The sequence below is a fragment of the Aedes albopictus genome, chromosome 3 (genome assembly GCF_035046485.1).
Source record: "Aedes albopictus strain Foshan chromosome 3, AalbF5, whole genome shotgun sequence".
Taxonomy (NCBI): domain Eukaryota; kingdom Metazoa; phylum Arthropoda; class Insecta; order Diptera; family Culicidae; genus Aedes; species Aedes albopictus.
Window position 1 is genome coordinate 283,877,923 of NC_085138.1, and position 19,005 is coordinate 283,896,927.

Here is a 19,005-nt window from a genome sequence, read left to right on the forward strand (position 1 = left end):
ATGCAGTAATTCCACACTTGTCATGCAATAATCCTTTAGATTGACATTATCAGTGTGATGATGCATTGCATTTTTCTTTACATTCGGGTTTATTAAAAGGTGATATGAGATAATTCAATAATTCAACACTGCAAAAACTGAATAAATGCAATGTACAAACTAGCAAAGTTTGCTCTAACAATACAATTATAAAAGCTTGACTCTAATGGTAAACAAATGAAATCAAGAAGATTGAATAACTTTACGGTCAACTCTAGCGGTCTTCAACATTTCTGGTTCGACTACCGACCAACTGATTCCCCGTATGAGCCACCGATCGACGACAGCAAAACCTATTTAGAGATGAACTTTTCTCTTTTCTGTAGGCTGCTATCACATGCCAATAACGATGGAAATCACAATTAGCATATGAGCAGTGTACGAAGGGTGTTTTAATCGAGGTTTTAATTTTCTTATGTTGATTAAATATCTTTTAAAATGCATTATGTATTTATCAGTAATTTATCGGAATGTGATAATTTACTGTATTCTATTACATATGACATAGTCGTTTTACTCTTTACTACAATGATTGAGACAGAAGAACAGTTTCCTTTAAGTTGATGAAATATCTGTTGATATCACTGCAGCAGAAACGGTCCAAGGCGCCAGCGCGTATGGAACTCATCTAGCGATCTTCAACACTTCTGGTTCGACTCCCGATCCGACGACAAAAAAATAATGGTTAAAACATTCATGTGTGGGGGCATCAGTACTGTCGATAACGAAACGGTGCTATAAATAGATTTTTGTTTAGGTTTTTCGTGTTGCACGTATCAAGCATGTGAAATGCAAATGTACAGCACATGCATTTATATTGCTTTAGCAATGGCTGTCAGCGTGCTGCAATATGTGGCATTAATTTGATTTTAGTAGGGCCCTTTTCGACTTTAATATTGCTTCAATGATGTGTTTAAAGTAATGCAGCATTATATTCATAATTTTAGTTATCAATATACAGCAAAATTGATGCACTTATATACGGCTTCGTGGTTACTTGGGCAAAATGCTCCATTCCCATCAGTGCCCGTGGAAATCCGTCCTCAGCAGCAGCACCAGTGCAACAATCAACCCTCGCATCAAACCCCAGCTGGAATCAGTGAATGGCCCATTGATTCGCTACCATATGATGGGCAGTCAGCGGTACAAGCACCACCGCCGCCATCATCGTCAGGCCGGTTTCCACTCGATCGAGAGCAGTACCTCGATGAGCAGTTTCGGCAGATGCGAGAAGCCAGCGACAAATACTTTGATAGTAACAATCGGCTGATGGAGCTCCAATACCAAGCTTATGTGGAGCGAATGAAAACATTCAACCAACAGACGCAATTGATGTTTTCTCTATGTTGGGCTGCTCGAGGACTGCAGCCAGCATACGAGTCACCAGAGTCTTCCCCGATGAGCGCGCAACAGCAAGTAACACAGCATCAAGCTTCGCATCCAAACGTTATCGAAACAACGGCGGTGGTGATAATTGAATTGCAACCGCGGCAGCCACAAATGGATGAGCTTATTGTTCCAGTGTCGACGCTTCATCGTGATGATCCACAGCAGCAGAAGCAAGAAATAAAAAACCCTTTTGCCGTACCTGCACCACCCGACGGCAGTAGTGATGAGGTTTTCGAACACGCTCAGCAGAACGAGTGTGCGGCAGAGGTGTTCAAGTCGTCCGTTGTAGGATCACTTCGGGAAGAAATCATGATCACCGATAAGTGCCCACAGATCGGCGCGATTGAGTCGGATCGAAAGTTCGTGCAATTCTGGATCGACATGGGCATCGGATGGATTTGACACGTGGACGTGCCTCAGTGTTCAGCGACGTCTTTGAGTGGATGATCAACCATGGTGGAGTGAGAGTCAAACTGCGTGTGTGCACCACAGTCCTCCTCGATAACATGATCACCGGCCACGCTTTCACCACCGTCCACCATCATCGCTCTTCCTGCGCCAGAAGACCGCTGTAATGGTTTACCGTCAACCAATTAGAGGGGGAGATGTTGAGAACCACTGGACTGGGTCTCATGCTCTCGCCGTTCTGCGTGCTCGCCGATAGCATTTCGTTATGCCTCGGTCGATGCACAATCGCAGAGATTAGAATAGAAGTAATGTAGTCGCCGTGTCGTACATGCGTGTCGTTTTGTAATGTTATTTTAATGTAAATAAAGTTATGTTTTAACGTGTTAATTTCGCTACGCCTGGGAGTTTCAATAGACTGTCATGTCTCCCGGCCACCCCGAACTCCAGGACGTAACAGTGAGTGATATCGATTTCAACTTGATAGACGATGAAAAATCAAGATTGTTTTCACAATCCAACTGGTTTTATCTGAAACAAAAAAAACACATTCAGCCAAACTGAACTATAAACCACTTTCAAATGTTTTTGATCAGCCAGAGTGAACTGAGTGCAAAGTACCAAGAAATAAAATGTAATTATATCAATGATTTCAAATAATTTACATGTATTCTTCATTTCTGATGGTTAAAGAAGGCTTGTAAGTCACCTGTGTGCGGAAAAGTTTCAAATAATATCCGCTGTTGTTAATTTGTGAGTGGTTGAACTTTAAGCTCAATTATCTCGGAATTATCTTTTTGGCGCTTAGTTCGGTTTAGCAGAACCCCGGCCATATATGGATAGTGTCCCATCGCCACTGACATTTGTATTCCAGGGCCGTAGATTCCTGCTCCCGTTTTTAATTCCAACTTTTGAGCCATTCGTAAAGAATTTGATAGACCCTTGACGAACAGTGGGACCTCCAACATCCCAATCTGCACGAGTTGTTTCGTGCAACTTGTAAGGAACATCATGGTTCTCCACAGGTTTCATCCAGTCTTTAATCACCTGGCATAAACTTTTCAACTCGTTCAAGTCTCAGCAATTCATTTTCTGCTTCTAATTGCACGTACTCGTGCAAAGGTAGTAGATAGAGAATCGCATCTAAAGCTTTTGATGGAGTGCTTCGCATCGCTCGTGTAACAGCAATGGACGCAAGACGTTGAATTTTTGCAAACTTTGATTGTGTGGTAGCCTCTTTTGTTTTTGGCCACCAGACAAACGAAGCATACGTCAGTTTTGGGCGGATTATGGCAGTATAAATCCACATTATCATTTTTGGTTTCAAGCCCCACTTCCTGTCAATAGTTTTGGAGCATAATCAGAACGCACTTGTTGCCTTACCGATCACGGACTCAATTTTAGCATTCCAGTTCAGTTTAGCATCCAGTATCAAACCTAAGTATTTGACTCGATCATTAGGATGAATTTGTATCCCTCCAAGCCGAAAAGCTTTTAGGTTGATCTTCCTTCTCCTAGTGAAAGGGACAATTACGACTTTTGACGGGTTGATGCTAAGGCCCTCCTTAATACACCATGAATGTGTACAGTTTAGGGCCATTTGCATTCTCTCCGAAACAGTTTCGTCATACTTTCCTCTCACTATTATGACTATATCGTCTGCAAAGCCCACAACTTCGAAACCTTTTTCCTTCAAGCTTCTTAGAAGATCGTCTACAACTAAGGACCACATTAGTGGTGAGAGGACTCCTCCTTGAGGGCAACCTTACTGTTATAGAAGAACTTCCCAGCTCAGAGGTGATTTCTCTTTTTGCAAGCACAGTATAAATCCAATGTATGATACATTGGTCGAAGTTTTTGTTCTCCATGGCACGCTTCATAGATGAATAGGAGGCATTATCAAACGCTCCTTCTATGTCTAAAAAGGCGCATAGAGCTATTTCTTTTGCTGAAAACGTTTTTTCCACCTTTGTTACTAGCGAATGAAGTGTCGTAACCGTTGACTTACCAGATTGATAAGCAAAGTGGAAGTCTGATAGGGGATGCTCTTTTATGTAAGAAGAATTGATAAAATCCTTCAAAACCTTTTCCATAGTCTTCAACAAAACTGAAGAAAGACTAATTGGCTTCTTTAACGGTGTTGAGATAATTCGATATTCTGAATCTGCATGTCAAACTGAGCCGAAATCCAAATTTTCATGAATTTTGGAGCCCGGGAACCTATTTAAAAATCAATTTGAAGTTTGTATGGGAGCGATTTGTCGAATCACCCCTCGTCGCAGTTTGTACTGGGCGGAGCTGTCAAACAGTTGCCCAGCTGTCAAAAGGTGATTTCAAAAAATTTCTTTGAAATAGATTTTAGGTACCAAAATAAGGTCCTAAAAATCTGAAAAAAATCATAGTGGCTCAGAAAAAGGTGCTCTTTCGTATAAAATCAAAAAATCAATATATTTTTCAAAATTTAAAAACCCAATTGGCCTGTATGCTTTGGGATGCGTCTTGTCTCGCTTCCCCCTTTTTGGTATAAAGATAACTTTTACAAGTCTCCATTTTGATGGAACGTAATTCAATCTTAAACTAGCCTTGAACATCAGAATTAGTGACGGAACCAACACCGCTTCTCCATTTTGAATCAGTGCCGGAAATATTCCATCAACTCCTGCAGATTTAAAAGGCTGAAAAGATCTAATTGCATTTTCCACTCTGGCCTTCGTGAAGATTTCATCAGCTAAATCTGAGGCGGTGTTTATTGTACTAGTTGACTCCGAAGAGTTTATACTAGGACATCCTTCACCTTCCAGAGATATAGCACAGACAAAGATATAGTATCGTTGGAAATTCAGGTTTCCCAATTCATTTGAATGATCTTTTGCAAGCGTTTTCTGTAATCTTGCAACTATAGGAGTGCTGTTTATGCTTTCACATGTCAGCATCCAAGACTTTCTTTTAGATGTTCGTATTTCGTTGTTGTACTCAGTCAGGGCTTTCCTGTACTGAGTCCAATCTCCCGTTTGTTTCGCTCTATTGAACATTTTACGAAAAAAATTTCTAAGGCGATCCAGTTTAAAGTTCCACCATGGCACATCTCTAGTAGAAGACGATTGTATGGTGGGACAACTTCCGTTAAAGGAATTGATGATACTTTCATTTACCCTTTGAGAAAATGATTCCAACTTTTGGGTTGAATCAATAGTTTCTCCCATTGTAAACGAATGCGTATTCAACAATTCTACATATTGATGGAAGCTCAGGTAAAATATTATCTCCTGGGCGCCCATTAAAAACACCACCCCCGGCGAAGACTGGCGCTCGAGCCTAGCTATTTAGCACTGTAGTTGGAGGAAATGCCAATGCAGAACCCGTAGCTTCCGGGAAGGTAAGCCCAGCTCCCTGGGTTAGTGGGTTGGTGTCAGGCACTGCGAGCCAGCCGTAAAAAAGACTAGCACCGGAAAATCAACAAGAGAAGAATGCGAACCGATACCAATGGCGACGACCACAGCGACGAAAAGGGACTTGCGATTGGAAGCTCGGTACGTGGAACTGCAGATCTCTCAACTTCATCGGGAGCACCCGCATACTCGCCGATATACTGAAGGACCGCGGGTTCGGAATCGTAGCGCTGCAGGAGGTGTGTTGGACAGGATCTATGGTGCGAACGTTTAGAGGTAATCATACCATCTACCAGAGTTGCGGCAACACACGTGAGCTGGGAACAGCTTTTATAGTGATGGGCGACATGCAGAGGCGCGTGATCGGTTGGTGGCCGATCGATGAAAGCATGTGCAGGTTGAGGATCAAGGGCCGATTCTTCAACATTAGCATAATAAACGTGCACAGCCCTCACTCCGGAAGCACTGATGATGACAAAGACGCATTTTACGCGCAGCTCGAACGCGAGTACGACCGCTGCCCAAACCACGACGTCAAGATCATCATAGGGGATCTAAACGCTCAGGTAGGCCAGGAGGAGGAATTCAGACCGACGATTGGAAAGTTCAGCGCCCACCAGCTGACGAACGAAAATGGCCTACGCCTCATCGATTTCGCCGCCTCCAAGAACATGGCCATTCGTAGCACCTTCTTCCAGCACAGCCTCCCTTATCGTTACACCTGGAGATCACCACAACAAACGGAATCGCAAATCGACCACGTTCTGATTGATGGACGGCACTTCTCCGACATTATCGACGTCAGGACCTATCGTGGCGCTAATATCGACTCCGATCACTACCTGGTGATGGTTAAACTGCGCCCAAAACTCTCCGTTATTAACAACGTACATTACCGGCGGCCGCCCCGGTACGATCTAGAGCGACTGAAGCAATCGAATGTCGCCACCGCATACGCGCAGAATCTCGAGGCAGCGTTGCCGGACGAGGGTGTGCTCGATGTGGCCCCTCTAGAGGACTGCTGGAGTACAATCAAAGCAGCCATCAACAACGCAGCTGAGAGCACTATCGGGTACGTAGAACGGAGTCGACGAAACGATTGGTTCGACGAGGAGTGCAGAGCGGTTCTGGAGGAGAAGGATGCAGCGCGGGCGGTAATGCTGCAGCATGGAACCCGACAGAATGTGGAGCGATACAGACAGAAGCGGAAGCAGCAGACCCGTCTCTTCCGGGAGAAAAAGCGCCGCCTGGAAGAAGCGGAGTGCGAGGAAATGGAACTGCTGTGCCGTTCACAGGAAACACGCAAGTTCTACCAGAAGCTCAACGCATCCCGCAAAGGCTACGTGCCGCAAGCCGAAATCTGCAGGGATAAGGATGGGAGCCTCCTGACGGACAAACGTGAGGTGATCGAAAGGTGGAAGCAGCACTTCGATGAGCACCTGTATGGCGAAGAGAATGTAGGCACGGAGGACCAAGGCAGCGGAGGAAATGACTATGTTGGTGCAGCAGAGGACGGGAACGAACCAACTCCCACGCTGAGGGAAGTTAAGGATGCCATCCACCAGCTCAAAAACAACAAAGCGGCTGGTAAGGACGGTATCGCAGCGGAACTCATCAAGATGGGCCCGGAAAAGTTGGCCACCTGTCTGCACCAGTTAGTTGTCAAGATCTGGGAAACCGAACAGCTGCCGGAGGAGTGGAAGGAAGGGATAATCTGTCCCATCCACAAGAAAGGCGACAAGTTAATATGTGAGAACTTTCGAGCGATCACCATTTTGAATGCCGCCTACAAAGTGCTATCCCAGATCATCTTCCGTCGTCTTTCACCTAAAGTAAATGAGTTCGTGGGAAGTTACCAAGTCGGTTTCATCGACGGCCGGTCGACAACGGACCAGATCTTCACCGTACGGCAAATCCTCCAGAAATGCCGTGAATACCAGGTCCCAACGCATCACCTGTTCATCGACTTCAAAGCGGCATACGACAGTATCGACCGCACAGAGCTATGGAAAATTATGGACGAGAACAGCTTTCCCGGGAAGTTGACTAGACTGATAAGAGCAACGATGGACGGTGTGCAGAACAGCGTAAGGATTTCGAGTGAACTATCCAGTTCATTTGAAACTCGACGGGGACTACGACAAGGTGATGGACTTTTCTGCCTACTATTCAACATCGCCCTGGAAGGTGTTATGCGACGAGCCGGGCTCAACAGCCGGGGTACGATCTTCACGAAATCCAGCCAATTTGTATGTTTTGCGGATGACATGGATATTATTGCTAGGACATTTGGAACGGTGGCAGAACAGTACACCCGCCTGAAACGTGAAGCAGCAAAGGTCGGACTGGTGGTGAATGCGGCTAAGACAAAGTACATGCTGGTAGGTGGGACTGAGCGAGACAGGACAAGCCTTGGCAGCAATGTTACGATAGACGGGGACACTTTCGAGGTGGTAGAAGAATTCGTCTACCTCGGTTCCTTGCTAACGGCTGACAATAACGTGAGCCGTAACATACGAAGGCGCATCATCAGTGGAAGTCGTGCCTATTATGGGCTCCAGAAGAAACTGCGGTCAAAAAAGATTCACCCCCGCACCAAATGTACCATGTACAAGACGTTAATAAGATGCTCGAGGAGGACATGCAAGCACTCGGAGTTTTCGAGCGACGGGTGCTAAGGACGATCTTCGGCGGCGTGCAGGAGAACGGTGTGTGGCGGAGAAGGATGAACCACGAGCTCGCTGCACTTTACGGCGAACCCAGCATCCAGAAAGTGGCCAAAGCCGGAAGGATACGATGGGCAGGGCATGTTGCAAGAATGCCGGACAACAACCCTGCAAAGTTGGTGTTTGCTAACCATCCGGTTGGTACAAGAAGGCGTGGAGCGCAGAGAGCACGATGGGCGGACCAGGTGGAGCGTGATCTGGCGAGTGTTGGGCGTGACCGACGTTGGAGAGCTGCAGCTGCAAATCGAGTATTATGGCGGCAAATTGTTGATTCAGTATTATCATGAATTTGATGTTAACTAAATAAAAAAAAAAAAAAAAAAAAAAAAACATATTGATCCCAGTTTGTCCTCCTGGGATTTCTAAATGCGGTTCTAGAATAATCTCCACCACTCCATTTGAAGATTATGTGTTTATGATCAGATAGAGAAATCTCATCTGACACGTGCCAGTTTGTGATCTTGTCAAAGATTGCAGCATTGCACAGTGTTAGATCCAAGACCTCTTGTCTGATTACATTTGAGAAAGTAGGTTTATCACCATAATTGAAAATGTCTATATTGTTGGAAGACAGATACTCTAATAGTGACTCACCTCGACTGTTAATATCCGTACTACCCCAAACCCCCCTGTGATGCGCATTGGCGTCACAGCCAATGATAAACGATTTGTTGTTTTCTTTACAGAATTGAACAAATGATGCGATCTCAGGAGGAGGTACCTCAGGAACATCACCAGGAAAGTAAGCTGAAGCCACAGCGATCTCAGTTTTACCCCTAGTGGTTGGTACCTCTACCATGACCGCAACAATGTCCTTTCTGATAAACTCTGTAATAGGATAGCATTTTAACGTTTTGCGTACTAAGACAGCGGTTCTGGGCGAATCTTGTTGCTCATCATAAAATAGTTTACTATTTTGTGTCAGAACTCCAAGAATCTTTCGTTTATTGGACCATGGCTCTTGAATAAGCGCCACTTCCAGTCCTTCTTTTTTAAACCTTCGACTCAACACAGCAGAGGTGCTTTGCGTGATGAAGGTTTACTTGTACGAACTTAATTCCTGGGTAAAATTCATTTACCCACTTTTATTAAGCCTCGGAATTGAGACGTAAGAAAAGTGGCCGATTATCCCGGAGACAAATAAGGTCCACTGCGTCATTGCTCCGTTTAACACAGTAAGGGCAACATACTGTGGAGGGTGCCCTGGTACTCCACAGGCTCCGTTCACGGTTAAGTTTTTATTAGACCCCCCTAAACATTCATTCCTTGGCACGGTACGCTTAACACCATGAATTAGGGGTCGCTTGTTTGGTGGACTTTTACCACCGGATTAGGCAATCCGTAGTGATATTCTTAGCCAGTTGAGGGAACTGCTACCGCCACTACACGGCTATCTAGGCTGATCGGGAATATAAATTAATATTGATGATCAACTTCTTTAGAGCCCGAACAGCCGGCAATTTGCCGCATAGGTGACGCTAGTGTTGTCAACGCTAAAAAAGTTGAAACCGTACACAGCATTCGAGAAAATTTTCTATAGGCTTGGATGTCTGTTCTCTGTGCTCACTCTGAATAACCACGCGTTACCGTTTCCGCTATATGGTCACATTGGATTTCTTTTTGTTCTATATTCAGAATGTTGTATGAACACGACAATAGCAAAAAAAAACTTGATTGTCTACAATAATGATAGCATCTGGTGGGTTACTCTGAAATTCTAGCAATAAAACCTGCACGCTGCCTTGGCTTAACTTTTTCAGCAAGACTGCGAGGTTCGTACGCGAATCCGTCGTCCGTAGTCGCTGGCAATGGCGTTTTGTCGACTTAGTCGGACTGCCTTGATCACTGCTTTGACATCTTTATCGGCCCGATAAAGCAGGCTGAAAAAAGAAACGAAATTATATTGCTCACGCAACATTAAAGTTATGCACATTCTACCTGTTTTCCGAGTTATACTGTCTGAATTCTAAGATGCGTACGGGCAACGGATAAGGCACACGGTTACAGTAGCTGCTACGGAATCTCTTGGAAAAATCTCCTTCCCCAAGCTTTCCCGTTCCAAACTGTCTTTTAAGTGCCAACGCTGGTAAATCTTCCTCTTCGCACTGCTTTTTCCTCCGAATCTTATTCCGCACATACGCGATCGTTTCGCGCCACCAAATACGAGCACGTGGTATCTCATCCACCGAGTGCAGCGACAACTTATCATCACTAAGCACGGAAAGGTTGTACTCACTTCGGACGCCGGCGAACTTCGGGCACCATTCCTGATACGGGTCGAAGAACATAAATTTGTGCTCCACAGAAGACATCCGATGGTGGTGACTTCGCTTCAGTGAAGCCTGAGTCGGAGTGTTCAAGCGACTGATCAGAGAGTCCATGTTGCTTCCGCGGCGTTTCAGTCGCCGCTTACGATTTCCCATTTCAATTGCTTCCTGTTCTTCGGATTTTTTCTCCGCTCGTTTGGTAATTTTGACGTTGGTCCGCGCTTCATTACCACTATTGTCGCCGAATATTCCGCGAACCTCAGCGATCTTGATCAGGTACTTCGAGTTGAGTTGAATTACCTCCTTTCGTTTGATCAACGACAAGAACACACCATCTTCCTCGAAATCCAAACAAGCATCCCGGTTCGGGCAGAAATCCGGAAGATCTGCCGTTTCGAACTGATCGCTCAGAGGTACTTCAATCTCCTCTTCCGATGGCTTTCGAGATTCTCCATCTGCATCGAGATCGTTGTCAGCCGCGGACTCTTCCGGTTTCTTAATCGTATCTTGGCGACCCATCATAAGTCGGTTAACTATCTGATTCCCAGCGGCCTCTGCCAACGCGGCTTGTTCCTTTTCTTTTGCAGCTTGGAAATGGACATCGTATGCCCTTTGATTGATGTACTCAATTACTTTCTCAACCATGACTTCGTTCTCGGTAGGCACGATCGAGTGCGTCTGATACAGAATGAACTGCACTTGAGGTCTGGCCATAGCATGTTTCAGAGTTTCGCGTTGCTGTTCAAGAACCTTAGCGACTCGTTTTCTACTATCATCGGTCATTTCCGACTCGGAGAGTACCTCCAACATAGACAGATCCCCACCGCGACTACAAATCAAATCTATCGGATCGCTAACGGCCGAGTACGAGCTCGGCGGGTTCGCGAAGATCCCCACCACCTTATCGATCATGTTCGCTCCATGTGGAACATCCACGAAGTTTTCAGCGTAAAGGCGAACGTTAGTAACACCAAGTGCATTCATGTACGATCGATAGCTGCTCAGTTTACTGCCACACCCAAAGGCGATGAAGTTGCGGCATCTCTTACTGTTGATCAACAGGGATGCCAGGAAGGCCGTAGATCTGGGAGAGGAGATGTGGGTTTGAACCACATCACCGTACAACTCGTAGAACTCCAAGAGGTTTGTGAAAACTGTGGGACCGATCATGAACGATCTATCCTGTATTATGATCTCATGCTGGGTGAAAACCTCAGATCGTATGAAATCGGTCCGGTTTTCCGAATACAGAGAAATGACTTGTGGACAAAGCTTGTCCCACTTGTATTTCCCCACCGAGAGTGGAATGTAGATTCTGTCTTTGGGATTGTAGAGATTGAGCAAACTGGAATGCGAAACGGTTGGTTCTTCGATCAGTTCGAACCCTATCTTCCTCATACGTTCATTTGCCTGCCGTTTGGTTTTGATGCGGAACGTGTTGATCCACCCGGTGATGATCGGATTCGATACAACGACGGCGACCTTGTCGTCCTGGAGATGTGGTGGGAGCAGTGTGATCAAACTGTAAGCACTGTTCTGAATGCGAATTCGGGTTAGGGCGGCGGCTATTTTTACGCTATTGCTCTCCAAACAGTATTCGATTTCTGGAAGATTAGAGCATTGATTATGCATACATTGATAAACTCCTAAATAATTTGAGAATACCCAGCAAATCAGCATCTTCGAATAGTGCGTTTTTTAGCGGAATGAACTCTGGTTCCCTTTTTGCAAACTTTCTGAGATACATGTCGTAGAGAAGAAGCCAAACTCGTGTTGATTCATGCTCAAGCTAAAAACATACAGTGAATATTAGGTTCAGGGATATGCTTAGGTATTAATTTATATGAACTAGATTATTTAATAAGAATTTCAAAATTGAGAGGTTCGGTAGCCTAATGGCTACCGCTACTAATTTGTATGGAGAATGTTCAACCCTTGACTAGCTCTTTCCTTTCTTCTATTTAATTTCACCCTTTTCTCTACAACTCAAATATATTTATATGTTCATTGTCACCTCTTGAACCTGAGACCAGACGGGTTGAAACGCTTCATTTTTTTCTGACTATACCGTACTCTACAATCAATCCATCAACTCAACTTGCTGTTGATGGGCCCGCTATTTTCTCTGTAGTTCAAGTACGATTTGGGAGACCGTGAAAGTAACGAAATCCCACTTGTCCGCCCCCACACACATCCTTTCAACAATGTTGTCTGGAGTGATATTGCGGTAGAGATCTCCTGCATACTCGACCTACTCGACCTTTGCTTCACGAAGCGTGGGTATTCAAAGAGTCTGTGCAGATACAACCTAAAGCACCCATGGCCTGACAGAAATTGTGCCAAATGAAATTTCACCTCGCAATGGGACTTGCTCGTCCATTTAGACACGCTTGGTATGAGCCTGTGTGTCCATCTGTCCTTTCTGGAGGAATCCCATTCCCTCTGGCACTTCAGCATAGACGATGTTCTGGCGATCCGTCTCGCGCCTGTTATGCCGCGTCGCTCGAAGCACTCTTCGTCCTCTAGTGCAGTACTGTGGGCATCATGCCTGTTAGCCGACCAGCTTTACTCCCAGTGGAAGTTTAAGTCTCAATACGCCATCATACGCCGCTTTCCATAGTACCGGGACCAGGATGGACTCCTGAGGTACCTCCGCGGTGATGTTGTAGCACTTCTCGCCTTCCTCGCTGTCATAAATTAGCACCCTATTCTGGAAGTAGCTCTCCAGTATCCGTCATAGGTTAACCGGGATACTCCTAGGTGGTGTATGGCACACTCGATGGCATCCCAGCTGACCTGCCGTAACTCTGCAAAGTGACGTAAGCGACATTGATAGTTTTTGCCCATTTTTTGGTTATTATACATAAAACTCTTGCTCATTCTTTAAGTTTCTTTCCAAAGATGATAGATTACGACTAGATCTTGCATTCTTATGCAGCAGGCATATCACAGTGTTATTTTTACATCAGATATTATATATAATATACCAAAAAATATCGACATTTTGAATGGCGCTTACGTCACTTTGCAGAATTACGGCAGTGACGCTGTTAAACGCATATTCTTTACGTCCAGCGTGACGACCGCGCAGTAATAAATTCCTCGACGTGCTCTGGAGCGCTATTTCGATGGTTTCGATTACGGCCTTAAAAGCGTCCACTGCAGGCTTGGAATTGATCACCGTTCAAAGTCGTTTTCAAACGACTATGAACAATAATACGACCGCAGTGTCAAGCGATCGCAGAAGGCTCATCAAGTCAAGTTCGGTCTTGGTCGCGAGCTCTTCAGGCAACGAACTTACATTGAATGATTGTATCTGGTTACCATGGAAGGAGTCAATGAATGTTTTCTAACCTTTGACCGTCATTCACCACTGAATCGACGGTCATGAAGTTTGCAGTGGGAAGGTATATAAACGAACATTTACTAATATTTTCTTCGAACGGTAGTGCGTAAAACATACTGGAGTGTACAATTGATATGAATACTTTAGAACTTCTGTGACCAGTTTTTATATTGTACAGTTGCATCTATTCTACAGGAAATTTTGCTTGTGGTTTGCTACATACCTACATAATGTAAAACTCCAGTGCATTTGATATCATGCTTTCGCCAAAATAACTGTTCCTAACATTTGTTAATGCATAAATGCGCTTATTCAGTGTACTATCTGAAGTCTTGGTTTAATAGAGTTTCGAGAACGTGCTACTGAAACGATACTAGCGAAGTAACATAAAACTGGAAGGGATATTTCGTTGTAAATTTGTCTGAATAATTGTTAAGTCTTGTTCAATCTAACGATTTTTAAACCGGCACTAATTTTACGGCTTATTGGTGAAGATATCAATGAATATACCAGTTTAAATATTGGATATTGATTTATTTTTTTGCCAATTTCTTAGCAAATGGTAATAATCAACGGAATTTTCGGGGAATGCATAGTTTGGCCACCCCCTTCCCTTCTTCTACCCGCCCATTTCTTATCATTTTCTAGTTTTTGAACGCGGTTGAAATGCGAGCCGTTGGTTCCAATGGTCCAATCTCGGGTTCACTAGTGAATAATCAAACCCGAATATCATCTTCAATTTATACAATTCCGCTAAAGGCATGCCCCACTCCCTTGAATTTTCCGAATAGAAAACTCAACCAGTTGTCACTGCAAGTACTCATCTGCAATAGAAATTTAAGGTATTTAAATGAAAATTGTTATTACCAAGCGAACAACTTGCAAATCAAACCTTTAATTTCAAGATCTGCACTACCGGTCATGACGGTCAATCTGTCGGATGGTCTAGGGTGATGATGGTTGAATAACGAAAAAAATCGTTATGGTTACCTTTGGCTTCTTGGTTGCGTCGTTGCGCTTTGCGTTCGCGATGTATGGTTGCTAACATCATGTTCGTTGGCGACGCATCATATGAGTAGAACCGTAGCTTGCTTGTGAACATCGCGACCAATGCCAAGCCTGGTCCACTGTCGATCGACGTTTTCGAAAGCCGAATTGGTTAACTGAGAGGCCAGAATCATTTAGTTTCTCGGTATAGAACATCAGCCTCGACAAAATGATCCGTTCCAACAGTTTCCCGGCGGTGTTCAGAAGACAGATAGATCTGTATGCCGACGGGTCGCCAGGTGGCTTCCCGGGTTTGGACAGTAGAACCAATCTTTGCCTTTTCCACCTCTCCGGAAATTGGCCTCAGTCTGGCACATCTGCATAGCCATTCGGAACATTCAGGGTTAGCCTCGATTGCCGTCTTGATGGCTACTGTCGGAATACCGTCCAGACCAGGAGCCTTGTTTAACTTAAGCAACTTCGTTATTGCGATGGACTCTTCGTTCGTTACCGGGGCGACCTCGCTTTGGCCGATTTGGTCAAAGGGAACGGGGGGGGGCATGGTCTTGTATCGTGGCGCAGGAACAACGTTTCCACGGTCTTCTGCAGCATCTCGAGGGAACGTTCTGCGGGTGCTAACGCACCCTTTGTTTTGGCCATGACGAGCTCTTTGCATCCTTCTTCTAGCTCTTAGGTAGGATGCGCGGAGTTCTGCCCATTTCTGGACACAACCAGTATATCGGTTTGCGTCCATTCCTGGGTAGGGATCGCCATGGCATTGAGGCATCACATGCACGCAGGGAAGGTGCAGGCACGTCAAACTAGAACAAACTACGCCTACCTAACATACATAGAGCGGGCCTTCCCAAACAACACAATGCGATTTCGCGGGCCATCCCCATCGGCAACACAAACAGATCTCCAAGCAGGATTCGTCCAGGCCCAGGTCGTGTTGCCAGTCGACACTAACACACTCGCAAAAGATGAGCTGCCTTGCCGCTTGCGGATCCTCTCCATGTACGGGTTTCATATAGAGATGATTGATTGTGTAGATTACTCTGAAGGAGAAGCAGCTTCAGATTGATAGATTGAAACTGTGCTGTATAAGTTGGAAGGGAGGGAAACGGCTTTTTTCAACCCGTTTCTATTCTAGCGATGGCTTCTTCTTCTTCTTTTATGACTCGACGTTCACTTTGGAACTTGGCCAGCCTCTCTTCAACTTATTGTTCTTAGAGCACTTCCACAGTTATAAAATGAAGTGCTTTCTTTACATGCCATTGCATGAATTTGTATATTGTGTGGCAAGCACAATGATACACTATGCCCAGGTAATCAAGACCGGGAATCGAACCCGCCGTCTCCGCATTAGCTTCAACCACTAGGCGAACTGGAGACTTGAGCGATGGCTATGAACTTTAATAAAATGAATGAGTTGTAATAATCGAGATTTGGACACCGTGCGGCATTTATGGACAAAACTGTAAATGTTGCGCATAATTGCGCTCTTTAGATTTGAATATTTCAATTACATGCACACCCTAGGAGTTTCCTATATGACAATGTTTGATGGCTGATGACAAAAGACAATGTAATTAAATCATTTAGTGAGGAGGTCACGGTTGGACACCAGATGGATGTTTCCACTATAATCTTACCGAATTTGTATGTTTCATTTAATATTTCAAGCATAATTTTTCAAATCGACGTATCTAACTTTTTCACTGATCTGAGTAAATTTATGGTCAATGTTGACGATCATTTCACTAAAATAGTTTTTTTTATAAAAAGACTTTTCATAAGTTTTTTCGTGCTTGACATCACCAGGGATATAGCACGCACTAGGTAAGAAACAAAACCTACTCATTCCATATAATTTTCACAATGAATTTTGACAAAAATACACATAGGGTATCGGGATGCTTCGTTGGCATAGTCCCCTCGTTCGGCCTATCTCAAAGCTAGCCAAAAACTCAAAGAAACACGCATAACTGGATATCGGAAAAGCTATGCGGCAAAAAACTGTAACATTTCGTTTCAATTTGAGCACTTTGGAGCATTAAATTTGAATGAAAATGACACTTTGTTTAGCTTTTATAGACGCGCCATGATTCTTCGGCTTAGTGGGTAGGGGAGCGTCCATAAATTACGTCACGCAAAAATTTCCCATTTTTAACCCCCCCTCCCCCCTAGTCACACTTTTTGTATGAGACCTCTGATATTTTTATATGGGTTGTCACACTTTATTGAACCCCCCCCCTCCCCCTAAAAGCGTGACGTAATTTATGGACGTTCCCTAGTCTATACACATGATCATAAATGGCATAATTCTGGAACATTTAGAACTGACTTTTCAATAACACAACATTTGATGCGACGGTCAAAGCCGCTATTTTGAACTTGTATATTTGTTTTCAACGAATAATAAATATTTTACAAATTGAATGTGGGCCGAATATTGAGGACATTTTTTTTCACTATGTACCCTTGGCCCATCAGTAAAATGACGTCAACAACACCGATAAAGTGACGTCAACAGCATTGCTTGCGTGAAAACCAGAAAGAACGAACAGAAAGAAAGATTTTGTGTACGGTGACTGTAAAAATATAACAGAATAATAGGGTTGAATCGCAGACAGACGTTCAAGTTTGACTCAGCAGCTTGTGTAAAAAACATGGCCGCCACAAATTGCCAAGTGGCAATCAGCGAACAGATGGCGTTAGCGACGTTCATATTCAATCGCTGCCTCACATGTGCGTTGCACCAACAACTGTCACCACGGTCGTCTTCCAGCCGGATGGCTGGAAAAGACCGCACGTGTTGCACGCTAATAATGTTTTCACATAATTTGTGCAGAGTAAATGACTTTTATTTAATGTCTATCTTTTGCACAAATTAGCGCAGGACTCTTGTTAAATATTTTACACATTATTACTTTTATTTTACATAGATTCGCTTGAATAAAACTGCATTTGGATGAACTTCACTCGCATTAAGAAATCTTTGTGAATGTGACGCAAATGTAGGAATGCTTTTGACAGTGTTTGTTTTGATTTCATTTTTCGGTGGGTGGTGAATTGGGTGGTAAGTAAGCGGCTGGAAGCACGTGGTTTCTCACTGTCAACTGCACGCGACTGCACTGTGGCAATCGGTTGCCTAGGTGTCGCTAGTGAAAATTTACATAGAAAATTTGAATAAATTTGTTCGAGCTAGAACGTCTGTCTGCGGTTGAATTGTTTTCGTTAATAAATTAAGAAAGAACTTTAGTTTAAGTAATTTATTTACACGGAGAAACTGAAAAACTCAAAATTAGGTACTTTTAAACTCAATTTTGAGTTCTTTTTCATCTCCCTTTTCATGCGCTCTTTCTATTGTTGTCAGAGAGTGAAGAGAGAAACACCCCAACTTTTGCAGTTCCGTGCGTCAAGCCAAAACTGAGTTTCTAGCACAGTACTCAAATTTGAGTGAATTCAACCTAGTCAAAATTTCGGTTGGGTGGAAAAAACTTAAAATTAGGTATTTTTTTCACATGGAAGCAAGCGGGAACAACCCAACAAAAACATCAATTCCATCAACTCAAAATTGGCTTGACGCACGCAACCCCGAAGTTGGGTGGAAAGAACTCACTTTTGGGTAGTTTCGTCTCTCCGTGTACAGTTTTTTGAAAAATTGCCTCCGAAAATGTAATTTACAAGCAGTGTTGGTAAAAACTCAAATTCTCAAATCTCATGGTTGAGTTGTTTCACGCGCGATTCTTGACTCGCCAACCTCACCGCCAAAAAAATCATGCATGAGTTGAAGTTGACTCGCGATTTCACTCATTGCTTCATTTCTTGGTGTTCTTATTACTTACATCAAAGTTTTTATGATTACATGATAGAACAAAAGCAACTCTAGCGTACAATAACATTGAATGCCGTTCAAATTGATTTGGATTCGTTTTACAAGCGAACGAGATTTCGACGCTTGACTCGTGAGAGCGAGATTTTGCATGAAAATCTCGCGTGTGAGAAAATGATTCAGAATCGCGCGCGAGTTTGCTCACGCAGGAGCGGTACATGAGTCTGCTTTGAGTGTGATTTTACCAACACTGTTTACAAGTAAGATTGGTGAACAAGCAGAGATAATACTTCAGCTGAAATATTGAAAAATTGAGATAATAAGTGGTTCTAGAGCATGAAAAGCAATAGGCCAACGTTGTATCCACTAATAGGCCAATTTTTGTACCATAGACCAACGTTGCATACCATCGCATCGAATCTTTTCAACTTAATTAAGTAAATTCTTGAATATTTACGTTAGTTTACTTCCAATTGGTGAAACATGCATTACCTAGAGTGTGTAATAGGGTCAACATATTATTTCTAGTGGTAATAATTCATGGGTTATGGTCAAAATTGACAAGGCGGCTTGCAAATTAGGCCAAGGAATGGTACATATACCCTATACCGGGTTGGTT

General features: G+C 43.8%; 1 protein-coding gene across 3 annotated transcripts in view; it reads right to left on the minus strand.

Moving 5' to 3' along the window:
- Positions 1-8,632: 8,632 nt before the first annotated feature.
- The window catches only part of LOC109418830 (uncharacterized), a 53,037-nt gene continuing 42,664 nt past the window's right edge, over positions 8,633-19,005 (minus strand). For all 3 annotated transcript variants that reach the window (XM_062861138.1, XM_062861137.1, XM_019693065.3), the window contains exons 4-6: positions 11,881-12,004; positions 9,887-11,819; positions 8,633-9,828 (exon numbers count right to left, since the gene is read on the minus strand). In XM_062861138.1, coding sequence (XP_062717122.1) covers positions 9,705-9,828; positions 9,887-11,819; positions 11,881-12,004 — 2,181 coding nt within the window. In that variant the 3' untranslated portion in view covers positions 8,633-9,704. The remainder of the gene's footprint in view (positions 9,829-9,886; positions 11,820-11,880; positions 12,005-19,005) is intronic.